Source organism: Cebidichthys violaceus, unplaced genomic scaffold (assembly GCF_023349555.1).
Source record: "Cebidichthys violaceus isolate CVI_PGR_0920_01 unplaced genomic scaffold, fCebVio1.0.p SCAF_13, whole genome shotgun sequence".
Classification (NCBI taxonomy): domain Eukaryota; kingdom Metazoa; phylum Chordata; class Actinopteri; order Perciformes; family Stichaeidae; genus Cebidichthys; species Cebidichthys violaceus.
The window spans coordinates 6,902,595-6,918,441 of NW_027176296.1; the positions used below are offsets into that span (position 1 = coordinate 6,902,595).

The 15,847-nt window shown below is 40.8% G+C and overlaps 2 protein-coding genes across 5 annotated transcripts; one reads left to right on the top strand and one right to left on the bottom strand.

Annotated features, from left to right (window-relative positions):
* Positions 1 to 1,649: 1,649 nt before the first annotated feature.
* babam1 (BRISC and BRCA1 A complex member 1) lies at positions 1,650 to 5,532 on the bottom strand. The gene is made up of 9 exons (XM_068707553.1): positions 5,420 to 5,532; positions 4,480 to 4,934; positions 4,326 to 4,384; positions 4,119 to 4,239; positions 3,942 to 4,020; positions 3,799 to 3,823; positions 3,564 to 3,693; positions 3,299 to 3,385; positions 1,650 to 2,704 (listed from the first exon to the last, which is right to left on the bottom strand). Exons 2-9 carry the CDS (start codon positions 4,918 to 4,920, stop codon positions 2,504 to 2,506), a joined length of 1,143 nt encoding a protein of 380 aa, XP_068563654.1. The 5' UTR covers positions 4,921 to 4,934; positions 5,420 to 5,532; the 3' UTR covers positions 1,650 to 2,503.
* A 739-nt stretch (positions 5,533 to 6,271) lies between these two features.
* On the top strand, positions 6,272 to 15,826 carry ushbp1 (Usher syndrome 1C binding protein 1). Of its 4 annotated transcripts, none has more exons than XM_068707554.1 (14): positions 6,272 to 6,451; positions 7,222 to 7,454; positions 7,687 to 7,823; positions 8,125 to 8,288; positions 8,577 to 8,765; positions 8,907 to 9,154; positions 9,359 to 9,499; positions 9,645 to 9,733; positions 9,836 to 9,965; positions 10,274 to 10,508; positions 11,284 to 11,442; positions 12,384 to 12,481; positions 13,068 to 13,190; positions 13,359 to 15,826. In XM_068707554.1, exons 1-14 carry the CDS (start codon positions 6,446 to 6,448, stop codon positions 13,522 to 13,524), a joined length of 2,118 nt encoding a protein of 705 aa, XP_068563655.1. In that variant the 5' UTR covers positions 6,272 to 6,445; the 3' UTR covers positions 13,525 to 15,826. The 4 variants fall into 4 exon arrangements, with proteins under 4 accessions (XP_068563655.1, XP_068563657.1, XP_068563656.1 ...); XM_068707556.1 differs by having other exon boundaries at positions 8,173 to 8,288; XM_068707555.1 differs by having other exon boundaries at positions 7,231 to 7,454.
* Positions 15,827 to 15,847: the final 21 nt, after the last annotated feature.

Below are 15,847 nucleotides of genomic sequence, written 5' to 3' on the forward strand. Positions count from 1 at the left end.
ATCCCCTCCAGACGTGTTTTAACACGAGTAAAAATACTCTGCTTCAACTACCAATTAAGGTCTGATATGATCTTTCCACCATAAGTTTGATAAACTTAATCTACTCTTTCAAAAAAAAAAAAAAAAAAAGATTTTAAGATTGACTTGAAAAACTGTGAACAAATCATTTAATGTGTTCCACATGATAAAAATCAATACAGGACAACCAAATGGTGCAGAGATTGACAGACTAACTCCATGACAATTAAAAATCCTGCATTCCAAAATGTTACCTGCGTCACCTTAATAGCAAAATGTACTTGAAACATCAAAATACTTATGCATTTTGGATTTATTTTTTGAATTTGGAAGTCCTCTCAATGCTAACTTTACTTAATTTTGGACACGGCTGGATTACCAACCAGCAGAGGGAAAAAAAGAGGCCCCCTTACAGGTTAATCCAGGAAAGGTGTTGGGTATTTTAGCCACAAATATATATACTTTTCTTTTTTTAGATAATTATATGTTTTGTATTTAAAATATTGACCTACAAAGTAACAAGTTAGTATACGAATGTGACAGATAATTGTAGTGGAAAATAAGATAATTGTAGTCACAAAATTACCCTCTGAAATATATTGGAAGAATAAAGTAGCATCAAATGTAAATACTCAAGTACCTCGAGTACATGCACAGTTATTTTCCACCACTGTCTGCACGTGACATATAAAGAAACCAGAAAAGATCACCCATCAGTGCCACATTTAAATATAGCGACTGTAGAATTCCTAATCATATTCCCCTGGTGGAGGAACAATGTAAGCCATGTGAGGAGTCAAAGCAGAAAATGCCAAACAAACAAAAAAAAAATCCAGCATATCCTGTTCCAGCGAGCACGGAAAGGAGTCATGGCAGTGGAGGAGTGAAAGAATGAAAACAATAGAGACCTGTCATTCTTCAGGGATGAGGGAATAACAAATTCTCCCTGCAGTACAGACACACTGGATCCCCCCCCCCCCGCGCTGTTATCTGCAGTGATGACGTGAGGAACAGCCAGCTCTTCTGGGGAAGTGTGTAAAAGGGGAAAGGTCCACTGAGGCCGGGGTTTTCCTGCTCCCCATTGTCTCCCTGAGAACCTGTTTCACCGGAAAAAAAACTAATTTATGAAGGTATGTTAAGAGTGACAGAAAATGAGTGACTAACAGGAGTCAGGACAGACATCGGATCAACTTCTGAACGAAAACAGGAAACCAAACGGTTGAAGGCTGAGATAAAAAACACCTCTTAAGATAACTGACCAGACACATTTAGGGTCAGAGGAACATATATCCTGACCATTGAAGTAATACTCATGCCATTGGTGGAAAACAGATAAACAAAAGCTGCGATAACTGCTTAATCATGCTGTAATGTATAAAGTGACACTGATGAAGCTCGACAGTGAAGATGTCTGGAGATTTAAGGCAGAAAGGTTTAGTAAAACCTAAAAGACAGATGAACACTGATCAAAGCAAAAAAAAAGGAAAACTGACACTTGGATGTGGTACCTATAAAAATAAAAATCAGACTATATCCTCATGGACCTCAGAACCTTTTTAACGAGGCCTTTGAATTCAGTTCTGCTGCCATCTCCTGACAAAAACATAGAAAGCACATGTGAAAATGAAAAATATGATTCAACATGCCTTTTTTTAATATTCAGAGACAGCTTCAAAAAGCTCATCCATACAATGTGTTTCAAGTGCAGCTAGACTGGCAGTATGTGTGGACTTGTTCACAATCCATCCATCAGTCACAGAGATCATTGTCAAAAGAGGGGCCGCTTCTACATTACTGTACATTCTTTCATTGTCTGTGTAACACACAAGGCTGACAAATGAACTTAAAATTAAAAAAACAACCCATTATAAAACAGAAAACACATTAAAACAGGCAACAAAAGGTGAAAATTATTAACTAAACAGGAAGGCAATATCACAGAAGTTGTGATACAGTACATCATATTACAGTTTGACAGTTTTTGATAGCTGGCCGTTTGAGACAAAGCCTTGCACTGATTCCACCCTTTAAGACTCACAGACAGATCAGTGTGGCGATGATTTAAAATAAAGATGTAATAGTAAGGGAGTAAGTTTAACAAAGCCTGATGCTTTAAGTATCTTCCTTTTTTTTTTTTAAATTCTATATCTTTTCCTTCTACTTGTGTCCAGTTCCTGGACTCTCTGACATCCACTTTATCACCTCATTCCTCGGAAACCTCCAGCAGTTTTACAGCCAAAAAACAGATCATTTATTACTCAGAACAATCATGACTCATTCTTTTATGGAAACACAACAAAAGAGTTAGGTAACTTGCTAAAAACCAGACGTTTCATTAGAACTACAGCTTACAAATCATTTCTCTTCAGCAGTTAATGGAAAAACCTTCAGTAATAAGGTGTACTTAGAAAACCCCAGCCCCTTTCTAGTAAACTACAGTGTGTGAATTTCACAGAGAAACGGGGCTTCATGAGTGTGCCATGGTTTACACTGTTGCCTCAATGTCCTGGAGGTCTTCCCCCTCCAGCAGGCTGTAAGACGCGTGGCTCTGGAAAGGTCTTTGTAAAGGGTGAGCCAGAAGTTTGGCCATGCAGTTGTGCAGCTCGATGGCGGGTCCACTCAGGGAAACCTCAAAGCAATAGCACATGCCCTTTGAGTCCAGGTTGCAGAAAGAGGTGTAGTTGTCCTGGAGAAAGAAAACGTAAACAAAAATGTTTTTGAACTGCAAGAAAACATACTGTATCGTAATATATATTGTTACAAGATATGAAATGATCTACATCGTGACAATTTAGCCATGTTGCCCAGCCATGCTTTACTTTATGCTTTATCATTACTCCTCTCTTAAGGTCAAGCTCCAACAGTTTACAGACACTGGTTAACAACTACTGCTGACTGTGTTGGTTGAAGCTGTGGATCTGGATATAGTTATTGCTTGGACTATGGCTGCATTTGTTGCTGTATCTGTAATGCTATGAATCTGTAGTGCTATGGATATGGCAGCTGTAATGTGACTACTCTTTATTATACTATATCAACATGAGCCAAGAAAGCATCATTAGGCCATAAAGAAATTCCTGCTGTGACCTCTCAAGAGGCTCCGTAGAAAGGTCTCTCAAATAGTCCAGACACAAATTATTACTGACACCAGATGTGCAACTGTTAAGTTTTTCTTTGCTACTAAAATACACTAATGATACACCACACCAAACAAACTTGAGGCAAACTACAGCAGACATCCTGGCACACAATCAAATCGACCATTAGCAGATTCACTCACCCTCCAGCTTGTCTCGTCCCCCTGCTCCTCCGCCCCGTTGTGTAGGTAGACCACATCGAAGAAGAAATATGGAGACTGCAGCATTTTCTGTGGCAAGACACAAGAACAAGCGAGACTTTGACTTCAATGTAAAGTGAATGCACTGTTCAAAGCAGCCAACAACATACTAACAGGAAGAAAAATCTAATTCACATTACAAAGAAACAAATGAACAAACTGAAATAGCAGAGTGGAAGAGGGATATCTCAGCAGTCATCATACTTACACTAACAGCCTCTGAAGGGCTAAACTGAAGCTGTCCTGCATGACGGCTGTAGATGAGCACAGTCCGCACCACATATGGAGGAGGGACGGTCTGAACATTGTCCATCGACGGCAGCTCAATCTTCTGACGACTTTGAAAATGAAAAAAGAAAAGGAGGACCTTCAGTTAACACTTCTATGTCAGGTTTCATGTATTTTAACAGACCAAAAAAGGTTAATAATCAGACAGTACTTACATTACATTAAGAAGATCTTCAAGGTCTACACAGGAACAGTTAAGGCTAAAATCTCTTTAAAAATGTCCTACTGCATGTACCGCTTCACTGTCTGGAATTTGTTTTCATCATTGTTTAGGAGTTAGTTTTGAATACAAGGATACTGAAGGACTCGCACACATTGGTATCAATGTCGTACAGACAGCTGCACAGCTCCCTGGGGTCAGAAGTGAAGCCTGACAACTGAGGAACGTACATAAGAGGAGGAAGAAGATGGCAATAATCAATAAAAAACATGTTACATTGCATAAACGTTCAGATTAAGACATTTCTTTACTCACCCACAGAGCGTCATCATTGACTACTACCAGCGCAAACTCATGCCGTTTGTCAATCTTGTGTTTAGTTCTGACAAACATCTCAATCATCTTCTGGGATATGTTCAGGGCATTTGTCTTTGACCTATTTGGAAAGACGGTCAAATAAGGCAGTGATGACAGATGAAATATGAGCACTGAGGAATGAAGGTTAACTTTGCTGAAGCTTACCCATTAAAAGACTCCAACTTTGGCAAAGACATCTCTTCAGAAAGGTCTAAGCAAATGATCTGAAATGAAGAAAACCAGATAGAATAAGCTTTAAGGTGAGAATAAGGATTAATTTTCATGTGAAACCTAAATCAGAACTGCTATGTGGGCCTACCACTTTCTCTGGACAGTTGACACGGGGAACTCTGAGCTGGTACTCTGCTGGTGGGGGGATGGGGGTTGTCAATGTGGGCTGCTGCTGCTGTGTGGGCTTCGGCCTCTCTTTGGCCGTAACAGCAGCAGTGGATAGTGGCACCGTGGCACTGGCTGTAGCCGCAGCCACCGCTACTACTGCAACAGGGGCTATATTCTGAGCTGCAGCTACTGAAAGAGTTGTGGTAGTGGAACTGGGAGGACTGTCGCTGGTTGAAGCCTCACCCTCACCCTCAACACGACTCCCCACGGCGGGCTGAGGTATGTTAGGGTTGCTGTTTCCTCCGAGGCTGCCTGTGCTGCTGCGACGGTCCTCAGCACCTTCAGGGTTGGAGCGCGTCCGAGGTCGCAGCTCCACCAGATGCTCCTCTCCATCCGCTGGACCCGGCTCTGGCGTCTCCATGGACTCACAAGTTGCTGAGGAAGTGGAGATGATGAGTTTGGCTCCGTGGCAATGAAGATATAATAATTATTTGTAACCAGAATTTACCTAAATACACATTCCTGTGGTTTGCATCTACTGATATTAAAATACAAGTACAACATAAATGCACCAAGTCTTTGTACCTGCCACTCAACAAATAAGTACAAAAACAATGGCTACTTTTAACACAGATCGTACACTGGACAGCTGAATGAATCTCAGAATCACCACCACTGTGTCTCCTTACTTTAGAATTGTATTTCTACTTTCAAAGTCATGCCAGTAACAGTAACACAGTACAAACACTGAGATGTTTAAGCTTCACAGAATAGATAGTTTAGTCAGAAATGCATCAATCAATGCGTGCAGAAAGCACGACAGTGAGTCCATGAAGCTAACACAGGTGATGTCGATGACCGCGCACTGTTATGTATGTACGTGTTAAATGTGTTACGTTTAAACGTGCAGGTAGACTTACGTGATAAGCGACCGCGAAACGTCTAGGATTCAACAAACGGGAAACTCATTGAAAGTTGCAAAAATATTTCAACGACGAGCTAGAATTTGTTTTGATCGGACTACTTCCTTACCGGAAATGATCGAAGCCGGAAGAGTAAAATGTCATAGGATTATGGGTAATGTAGTTTAATGAAAAGTTAAATTTTCTACCCGTTTTCTCTTTTTCTTTCCCTTGTGGAGATTGGGAAACAGAAAAAACAAAGTCCTCCATGAATGCTTATCTATTTTGTGAATCAGTCCCATTTACACGTATTTATGCTGTGGCCAAAATATATGTTTCACTTTTTGTGCAATCTTCCACTGCAAAATGCAGGCTGCTTTACGCAATGCAAAAAGACACCCGGCTGAAAAAATATGGTATGGTGTATCAATAGATTCAAAACACATCCCTATATTGAAAGGAATCTGGTGTTGAATATATGATCTTGTATCATTCATGTTTGGATCACCTGTTCACACAATTCTGCAGAATCTGGCTTAATACTTTCAGTCTAGGTATGTTGACACAGCAGAAACTGTCTTACAAATGTAAATGACTTACAGTAAACAGAGATAGAAAAACACCACATAGCATGTCTCTTAAGTCACTGTCCAAATTGATTGTAGCTTCATGCATTTTTCGAATTACACAACATCGTAGTGCGTACTTCTGTCTACAGTGTATATCTAGAGTTAAGGCTACTCCTAGTGGACCAGAAAAATGGGAGCTAATGTGGACAAAACAGGAAAGGACACAAAGTCACAGGGAATGGGTGGGGATGACTTTCTGAGTGTTTTCCACTTAGTTCACTCATCACACTTTACACAGTTGGGCAGGCATGCAGAGAGCAGACTGCAGCAGTGACTGACTAACTATTGGAAAATATAATAACACAGAAACAGCAAGACTGAGGGAAACATCCTCTCATTTTGTAAAATGTTTAATTGGCAGTGAACAGGAACAACAGGAAGTAGATCACTGCCGCACACATCAGGATCAAGAAATATGGAGGTAAGTTATGATGTTGTGTTTCAGTGTTTGTCTTTAAAATGTCACTTATCATAGCTGGTTTTGCATGACTAGAAGTATTACATGTTTACTGGGTAAATCTGATACTTCAAAGTACTTCAAACCTGTCATCTGCCTGCTACTGTAAGATGATGCACTTTGTCCTGAAACCAGATCAGACCAGATGGGAGCCAAATGTTTAGTAGTATTGATGACTGAGTGGCATGTTTTATACACATTAAGTGTTATCCTAAAATTAGGAATGTGATTGTTTAGCCTGTGACCTGTCCACGGTGTTTCTTTTCTTGTTTTTATCCATTTGCACACACACATATATGTATATATATGGCATCATATATATTTCCTATAATAGAGAATAGAATAAAACAGAAACTATTTATTCTAATTTTATTTTTCTGAACATTCTTTGTGCGCAATAAAAGATGATTTGGTCCACAAGTATTTGCTCAGCAGGAAGTTGGATCTCAGGATGTTTTTGTTTCCTCCTTTTCCGCTGCTCAAAACAAAAGCTGCTAAATAGTGCAGCAACAATGTCTGGTTAACACGGAGCAGAACGTATTATTGGGCTCAGTTTAATAATGAGCAGCTCTTCAATGGCGTAAGATTATTAGAACATACACATTATGTATATGCAAACATATGAGTACAACTGAAGGGAAAAAAAGACATTTGCTTTAATATACAGTAAAACAGTAAAATAATTACTTACATACGGCAAATTATTTTTCTTACAATCCAAATACAACTTCAAGTGTCTGCAGGATTCCTGTCGGGTTCGATGTGACAGCCTGGATGCTGGTTCAGGGTGTGACCGCGAGGTGATGACCCCGATCGACCATATGACCCTTGACCCTGAGGGCTCTGACCCCACAACAAACCTGGAGCCTTCGCCAGCAGAACTGGCTCAGTGTGAAGCTGAAGTGGGGACGCTGCTCAGCATCATTGCTGAACTGAACAAGAAGATGGGGTCATTAAAGGCACCAAGGTAACATTAGTGAAGAGAGCAAGCAGGTGTGGATTAATTAAACTGTGGCACTGATACGAGCCATACAATTGATCTGAATGAACGCATTTGGGTTTACTCCAAATACATATTTTGGTGGTTTGTTGTTACATATTTCCCATTAATAAATGATATATTGGTCTGCTTAGTTTGTCTCAAAGTAAACAAAGTGGTATTTACAATCAAAAATGTTAATGCTGCTGGTATTCTGCAGTGAACCAAGGGATCTGAGACCACAAAGACCATCCAGACCTCTGGTCCCAGACCTCCTGTCCCATAGGCTGGCCAGAAGCAGCCCAGAGAGGAGCACTGCCTCTGCTGCCACATCTAAACCTCCACTGACTGACCGAGGTTGGCACTGAAACAACATTACTTTGTTTTTAATCAGTAAAATGCATCTTTTGGATGCTTTCCACCTGCACTTTATAAGATCTTTCCTCCAACCAGGCCGGAAAACTAATGTATTATTTTAAACATGCACTATGTCTGTAAAATACAGCAAGTTATGTTGGAGGATATGGAGCAAACAACACAAACAAAGTATGCTTAACAAAGTTTAAAAGAAACTATTGTATTATTTCTAGTTCAGACGTAAAACTGCCACTCACTTATTTTAACACGATTAACTGCACCTCTACATTACATCCACAAGGGGGCAGTGGTGTAGTGTGGACTAAACTACAGGAGGTTTTATCTTCAGTGGAGGACTCCATCAGCTGTAAAAGGTCCTGGGCCGCCCCCATCACAGCTTCTGACCAAGACAAGCACAGAGAGCATCTGCGGGCAGCCCAGGAGAGCTGGGTTAAGGCCACTCAGGTATCAAAACTCTATAAAACTCTCATGATTCCTTGACATTTTTTAATTTCTGTTATTAAAGCTGCAGATAAAAAAATTATGTCAGATAAAATTTACTGACAAATTTTGCTAAACTGACTTGAGAGTTACTCTGAAAAAAAACACTGATTAACTCCAAAAGTGACATAATGAGTTCAATCATTGCTGTCTGAATTTTAATGGATCAATTTAGGAATACAATTTGTCAGTGTGTAGACTATCTTTAGAATCCCACCAGCCCCTTTAGTAATTTCGATTCACTGGTTTCAGATATTAGAGGAGATGGAAATAGAGTTTGGGATTTCATGCCCATCAAGCCTGCCAAAGGACCAATATCAGGAGGACATCCTGGATCCGGAGAAGCGAGACTCTGCTCTCAGAAGCACCTTGCAGAGTCACCAGGAGGAGCTGGAGAGAGCACAAAGCACCTTCAGCCAGATGGAAGAGGACAAGAACAAGGTAGATGAGAGGCTTTTGTTTATAACAGGGGTAAGGCAAAATATAAGAATTGTGAGTACATAAATACTATACAAATTTGATAATTCAGCACAATTCGTGAGTTAAAAAAATAAATGTAGCACCCCTTCTTTTGTCTTTCAGCTGGTCGGTCTTCATAAGTCCTGGAGGTCAGGCGGTCGCTCTCCTTCCTACTGGCCCACTGCAGGGGCTCTCAGTCCTGACTGGGCCTCTCCTCCGTTCCCTGGTTCACCTTTACTCTACAGAAGAACAGCCAGAGCTGTAACACCTCTGTCTGTGGGTGGCGATGGTTCTCCAGTGGGCTCTGTTACCTCATGCAGTCCTTGTCCTAGTCCCATCAGCCTGGAGTCTGAGACAGAACGACTGAACAGGTGAGTCTGAGGAGGATCTAGATAATGTAAGTAGGCACGGCTACAGAAACCAGTGATTATTTTGTCTGAGTCAACCAATACGGTTAAACGGTTTCTTCCTACATAGAAGCTTTATTATTTCTGTAGTTAAAACTCTTTATGAAACAAAGGTGTTCCCTCCCGTTTTTGCTCTCAACTCTCCCATCCTCTCCCTCATTATTTCAGGTGCATTGAGAGACTGAGGGCCAGAAATGAACGGCTGACTGCAGCTCTGGAGCGAAGGAAGGGAGAGTCAGAACAGATCAGTTTTGCACTAAACAGACTTGAGGCTAACTGCTCTGCCCTGCAGATGGCTCTCAGATACTGGTACAAACATCTGACACACAAACACAGAGGCCGTTCAAGGATGTTTAAAATAATGAATGTGCACATGTCTGCAATCTAACAGTATCAATGTAGGTTCTTCTCATGTAGTGACGTCGTATTTTGTCTTTGTGGTTGTGATTGACAGTGAGGAGTGTGAAGAGGCCTACAGTGAGCTTCTGTCACTCTATGACGCCAAGAAGCAGCAAAGCATTCCTCTGCAGACAGACTCAGCAGGTGTTTGAATACCATGTTTTAATACTACAAACGACTATGTATGCATGTCAACCCCCCCACACCTACACACACAGTAAGGCTCACAGTTTCTCCTCTCATCAGAGGCAGTTGGTGACAGGCAGCAGCCCGACAATCCATCAGCTCAGCTCATGGGACCTGAAGAGCTGTCCACCTCTTTCTCAACAGCAGGAGTCACAGAGGAGACGGAAACACAGAGTCACACAGGGCAGAGGTGACGTTTTAAAGTGCTCCTTGTACATTCGAGCACAGTCATAGGAATGAGTAGAAAGGAAAATGTTTGTCTCTCATTATTGCTAGACTGAAATTGCAAATAGAAGAATATAAACCTTTTAAAAATATTGCATGTATTCATATATCATTCTGTCCCAGCACCAGAGATCTACATGCTATTAACTAAATGTTTTAAAATCATCAGGAATCAATGACGTGTAACAATAATAAAGAACTTTTGAATTGTTAAAAATGTTAATTTCTTGGACCACGTTTTTGCCAGGTCACTCACTACCTATAACCCCACAGGACACCTGAGCTGGTGGAACGAGAGGCGGTTCTCCGTCAGCAAATTGAGCGCCTGAAGAGAGACCGGGCAGCCATTTGTCGACCTAAGCTGAGCCCAGGAGTTGAGGGCAAAATGAACCCCGAAACTGGTCACCCGGCTGGATCAAGAGGGGGACATGTGACTAAAGATAACGCCAAACCTCCTGATTCCAAGAAAGAGAAGGCTTCCCTCTTCTGTGAACTCATCTCTGTCAGGGTAGGAGCGGTGTGTCCTATATGATTGAGAAATCAAGATCTAAAACTGATAAAAAGCATTCAAAACCATCCATGCAAAGACATCATGACATAAAAGTGGCCTTTGTCCTAATGTCATACTTGTTCTGGGTGATTTGTTTGAGGCAACGTCTATATTGTACTACATAACACTACACGTACAATTCCAACACACAGTGTTTGGAGTGTACACACAGTACAAGACACTGTTGGCAGTTGTCCATCTGACTTCACTGTATGTAGTAAGAACAGGGAGCATTGAGAGGCCTGAAACTGGTGAAAAGGTTGACATTTTGAACACAAAGACCAGAAACAGGAAAACAACTAGACTGTCTGTGTCAAAAGGTAGCATAATATACCTACCAGCACCTCTAAAACACACGAATTAAGATGTTACATCTCATTTGTTCAAATTGTTCAAAACTTGAGGTGTTTGCATTTTGGTAGTCAAATTGTTAAGGCGCATATAATCCCACCTTCCACTGTTTTATTTCAGCTGGGGACCTGGGATAAGACAGATAACCATGGATTTTAAAAACTATATAGGGCCAATACCAACAAAGGACCAATGCAAAAATCACATACAAATTCTAAATACTGGGGCTTTAACCTCCGACAACAACCACAGAAGTGGAGGTAAAACCTGCTGATTGTGCTAAAATATCTACATCTTGTGCTTCTGCCACTACTACATACACAGCTCTCCTTACGTTGTATCTACGTTTAACATACTGTGGATTATGGTTTAACTTTTTCAGGAGGAGATGTCAGATCTGCGAGCGCTAATCCGCCTCAAGGAGAAAGAGTTGAGGTGTCTGGAGTGGGGTTTAATGGCCCAGAAGGCCCAGGAAGCAGCTGGAGCCTTCGAACAAGAAAGCCTGAGAGAGGAGAGAGAGGATTGTAAGACCGAACAACAGGTAGGTCAGACTCTTACAGCAGCAACAGAGACCTTTTTTTCAATTCATCAAATAATACAAAGTCAAGGTGAAATGAGCAAGAGGGAGCAGGATGTTGGTCTACTGTGGCAGACCTGATTCAAATCTGGGTGTCCCACATGGGAAATCACACATCTACCAAAGCAGAATCCCTCCAGGCCTAGAGGGATATTTTAGTTCCACAAGGTCTTCTGCTGGGCTGTCCTGTCGCGGCAGCACAGATTCATCACACACCTCTGTCACTGTCAAATGAGAAAGAGCTGAACAGCTACTTTAAGTTAACACAGCATTCAGTCTATCACTGCAGACACAGGGCCTCAAAAACAAGGGCTACGCAAACTTTGTGCCTCAAGGGTTAAAATTTCTCTCTAGAACTGGTTTCTTTTCTTCCTCAATATACAGTATATGTTTACTGGTTTAGAAGAACAATGATTTTATCTGGATGTACATGGTCAGCCTCAATAATTGACTTTTTGCAGTTAGCTATTTCACTATTTTAACCAAAATCCCAATGGCTTCTGATTGCAGGATAATAAATGTTATTCTGTCCTGCACGGTTCATTCTCAATCTTTAGAGCAGTGGTTCCCAATCTAGGGGTCGGGTCCCTTTAAAGATAGATAAGTCTGAGGAGGCGCAAGGTGATTAACAAGATAAAAAATAAGAACAACAAAATATTTCTGCTCTAATAAAGTATATTTTTTCTAACTTTTCTCAATCTTTTTTATTCAAACATACTGGATACGTTTACTGCTTCAGACCTCTAAAGCCAATTTAAATAAAACAGAAATCCTTCTTTGGTTAAACTGCTCACAACACTGTAACACTGTTTCAAATAACTGTATGCCATGTTCATTAGTACGGAATTGAATGGGGAATAGCTTTTGAGCTTTAAAGATAATCACAATTGAATGTTATGTTTCAGAGGCTCTGTGAAAATGCAGCTAAACTGGGTAGCGATGGGGACATCACTGATCCTCGAACCAGACCCATTCTGAAAGAGCTGCAGGCCGTCCTGCAAAGGTGAGACATTGTAATTTCTCTGTGCACTGCAGTCTAATATTTAGAGCACTAATTAAATACTTTACTATAAAATACAATTGGTAAAGGCACATATTATAATATATAAATAATATTTAAATATTACCCTATTAGAGTGTGTTAACAAGGAAACCTACTAAATAATTGAATGTAATGTCTCCTAGAAAAATCTGGGTATTCATTGGTAAATAAAAAAAGGTACCTGATGAATGTAGTCAGTGTAGAAAATGAATCATTCAGACATCTGTTGCCTGGTTTTATCTGTTGCTTAGGAACACTGTCAGCAGAAATGCAGACTTTGGACATAAAGGGCTTCTTGTTCCCTCCATCAGATGCTTCAGAGAGCATCCCATTCTTCTTCTGACCTCGAGTAGTGAATACTTCTGAACAAAGCTCAGCTGTTAGCACTCTATATCACATTCGCTATGACTCATCATAAAGACATTTATGATATTTCACATAGGGTTTATAAATGGTTTATGTAAGGATCTTTAGTGCCTTAAGTAAAATGAACAGAATTACATGATGTTCTCCCTTGTGTTTCATCTGATCTTATTTTTGTTTTCAGAGAACAAGCCCTGAAGAAGAGACTGGCTTTAGTTCAAGACTCACTAAACACAGCTCTGTCAGACACCACCTCACACAGGAGGGACAATGGAGAGCAGATTGCCCGGCTTACACAAGCTCACAGGTAAGCATCTCAAGAAAGGTATTTAATAGACTGCATGTTTTTGTCCTTGTTCATCATCATCTTTCTGCGTGTACAACTTAAGCTAAAAAAAACAAGTAGTTTTGTAGTGTCATTGTTTATGTGAGTGTATTAAATCGTATCTCACTTGGTGGGTTTCTTCTGTTCCAGTAAAGCCTTGAGTTCGTACCGGCAGATTCGCCGGAAATACCGGGAGCAGGTGTGGAGGCTGGAGCAGAAAGTGGCGGCCGTGATGGAGAGTCACCATCTCCAGAGTGGAGCACCAAAAGCTGCAGCGGAGGCCTTGGAGTGGAGGAGGGAAGAGACGGTTCTGTGATCCTACGATTCTCCAGTCAGAGAATCAGCTGTACTGTAATAGTCAAATGCATCATTAATTTAAGTTGCTTATATGTATTTTTTATAATTTGTGGAGTTATTTACACTGTGAGCATGTTAGCATTTCGCTCAAAGCTGTGCCTACGGCCTCACAGAGCTGCTAGCATGGTTGTAGACTCTTAGTCTTCTTATTAAGATGTTATATTGTTACTTAGTTTGCTTGTATGAGATATATGTACCTTTTCATCTATGTATCTGTCAACCCATCAAGGACATCTACAGCAGTTTGTTCAGGCATTCATTGGTTGAGAGAGGTAAATATAGCGAATGTAGGGCAGTAGAACATGGAAAGCAGTTTAAGTTCTGCCTTTTCACCCTTTGTGAGAGTCACCAATAAACAGAAAAAGGAATCCAGAGCTTAACTTGTCTAACAGGACTGACATATCACAAGAGACATTCCCTATTTCAGAAACAGCTGTCATGCAGTCATGAATGTTTTAGGCTGATTCAAGGACTGAGCCATCTGAGGAGCTCGGGACTGACCTCGAGAGTGCACATGTTCTTTTTCCCATACAAGCCGACTGACTGTAAAAAAGCCCCTCCCCGGCCGGCCGTGCTGTCGTCACAGAGCTCAGAGAAGGGGGATGGGGGCCAGGACAATGGCTGATGTGCACACAAAATGTACGGCCAGCCCATTTGTCTTCTTAGCACTTTCATAGTTCTCTCTGCCTTTCACTGTTACCCCTTCTTTTCAATGGTTTGCTAGTAGCTGGAAAAAAAGGCTATGACGAGACATTGGTGTAAAACTGATCCTCTTGGAATAGAGCAATTGCTTAAATTAGTTTTTTTTTAGAGTTAAATGAGTACTTCACTCCACTTAATCATTTAAATCCTATAACATTGTCAGACTCGCGATGAACAGTTTAAAGACAAGGATACAAATTGATGCAGCAGACCCAAAGATATGATCTTTTTCATTCAATGCATTCTTCTTTCTTGTCAAAACCTGGCGTCTACATTACCCACAATGCAGCTCAACCGTCAAGAGTTGGGTTGGAGATTCGGGTATGTTATGCCAGTAGCTGTTAATGTAGCCTCAAGCAAAGACAGAAACTGGGAAAAAGTGGATTATTTACATGAAACAATATTGATTATTAATGTAGTATTAAAACCGAAAGTATTGGGACATTAACACATTTTTGGTTTTGGTAATTTCATTGTAGCCTATTTGTTGCCAATGCAAAAGCTATATATTTCAAAATCTGTACAAATAAACAAACAGACACAACTGACAATAATTGAGAAACAAAATTAAATTTGGGTGAACCACCTCTTTAAAAACCCAGCTAACTCTGACCATCTTTTTATACCAACCCTTCCCTCTTTACCTCACTCATACCTCCATTTCCTCTCCCTCCAGCTTCTCTCCTCACTCATCTCTCAATCATCTCCATCCCCTCTCCCCCCTCCAGCCGACCCCCCCACCCTGACCTACCCGAGCCGGTCAGCTGCAGCTGTGACCGGCGGTCAGGAGGTTAAGGCAAAGGTTGAGTGTCACGCCCACAGGGTCACAGCGATGCAGCGCTGTTGTCTTAGACTGTGAATGGAGGGTTCAGAGTGCCAGACGAGGTGGCGAGCCCCTGACGCCCTGACTCTTGCCTGAGCTTGCCCTTTCCAGAGCAGAGGTCACCACAGAGGGCCGGTCCTCGCTGCTCCCCCCATACCTCCAGGTCACCATCTCTATTGTTGTAATAGCCGCCATTAGAGCAGATGATACAATTATCGTTCCATTTTGTGTTCTGTCTCTCTAAGATCTATGTTAAGCTTCTGAGTTCATCAAAGGTTTTTTAGACAACATGATTGTTATAACCTCTGGGTGACTCTTGTATCAAAGAGGCCAAATTATGCCAAAACTGTCCTCTGGAAAGAAAAACGTTTTTTTATTATCATTCATAGCTCAAAGAAAGTACCAATACAACAATGTCAAAGTACCGCATTACAAGTCCTGCATTCAGAATCTTACATAAGTAAAAGAACAGATATTACCAGCAGAAAGTACTTAAATGATCAAAGTAAAAGCACTCGTTCTGCAATAAAATATTAATATTAATAACAATATTTGCCTCTGAAATGTAGCAGAGTAGAAGTACAAAGTAGCATAGCTTGAAAATAGTCCAGCAATAGTCCAGCAATGAATAAGTACCTACATTTAACATTACTAGCAATTGTACTTGAGCATCTATCTCAGTATTACAGCCTCAGGACTGTTGTATGATTACTTCTCATTCTCTTGATTTAAAAAAAAAAATACAGTTACATATATA

Bases quoted from the DNA above. Each gene is read 5' to 3' on its own strand.
- babam1 (XM_068707553.1), bottom strand. From the start codon at position 4,920: ATGGAGACGCCAGAGCCGGGTCCAGCGGATGGAGAGGAGCATCTGGTG. The intron at 3,824-3,941 runs GTATCCTTGTAT...GTTCCTGTGTAG, and splicing joins CAATGTGTGCGAGTCCTTCA to ACCTTGAAGATCTTCTTAAT. The intron at 3,386-3,563 runs GTAAGTATGATG...GTCTTGCCACAG, and splicing joins GCCCTTCAGAGGCTGTTAGT to AAAATGCTGCAGTCTCCATA.
- ushbp1 (XM_068707554.1), top strand. The intron at 7,824-8,124 runs GTTGGCACTGAA...TACATCCACAAG, and splicing joins ACCTCCACTGACTGACCGAG to GGGGCAGTGGTGTAGTGTGG. The intron at 9,734-9,835 runs GTGTTTGAATAC...TCCTCTCATCAG, and splicing joins TCTGCAGACAGACTCAGCAG to AGGCAGTTGGTGACAGGCAG.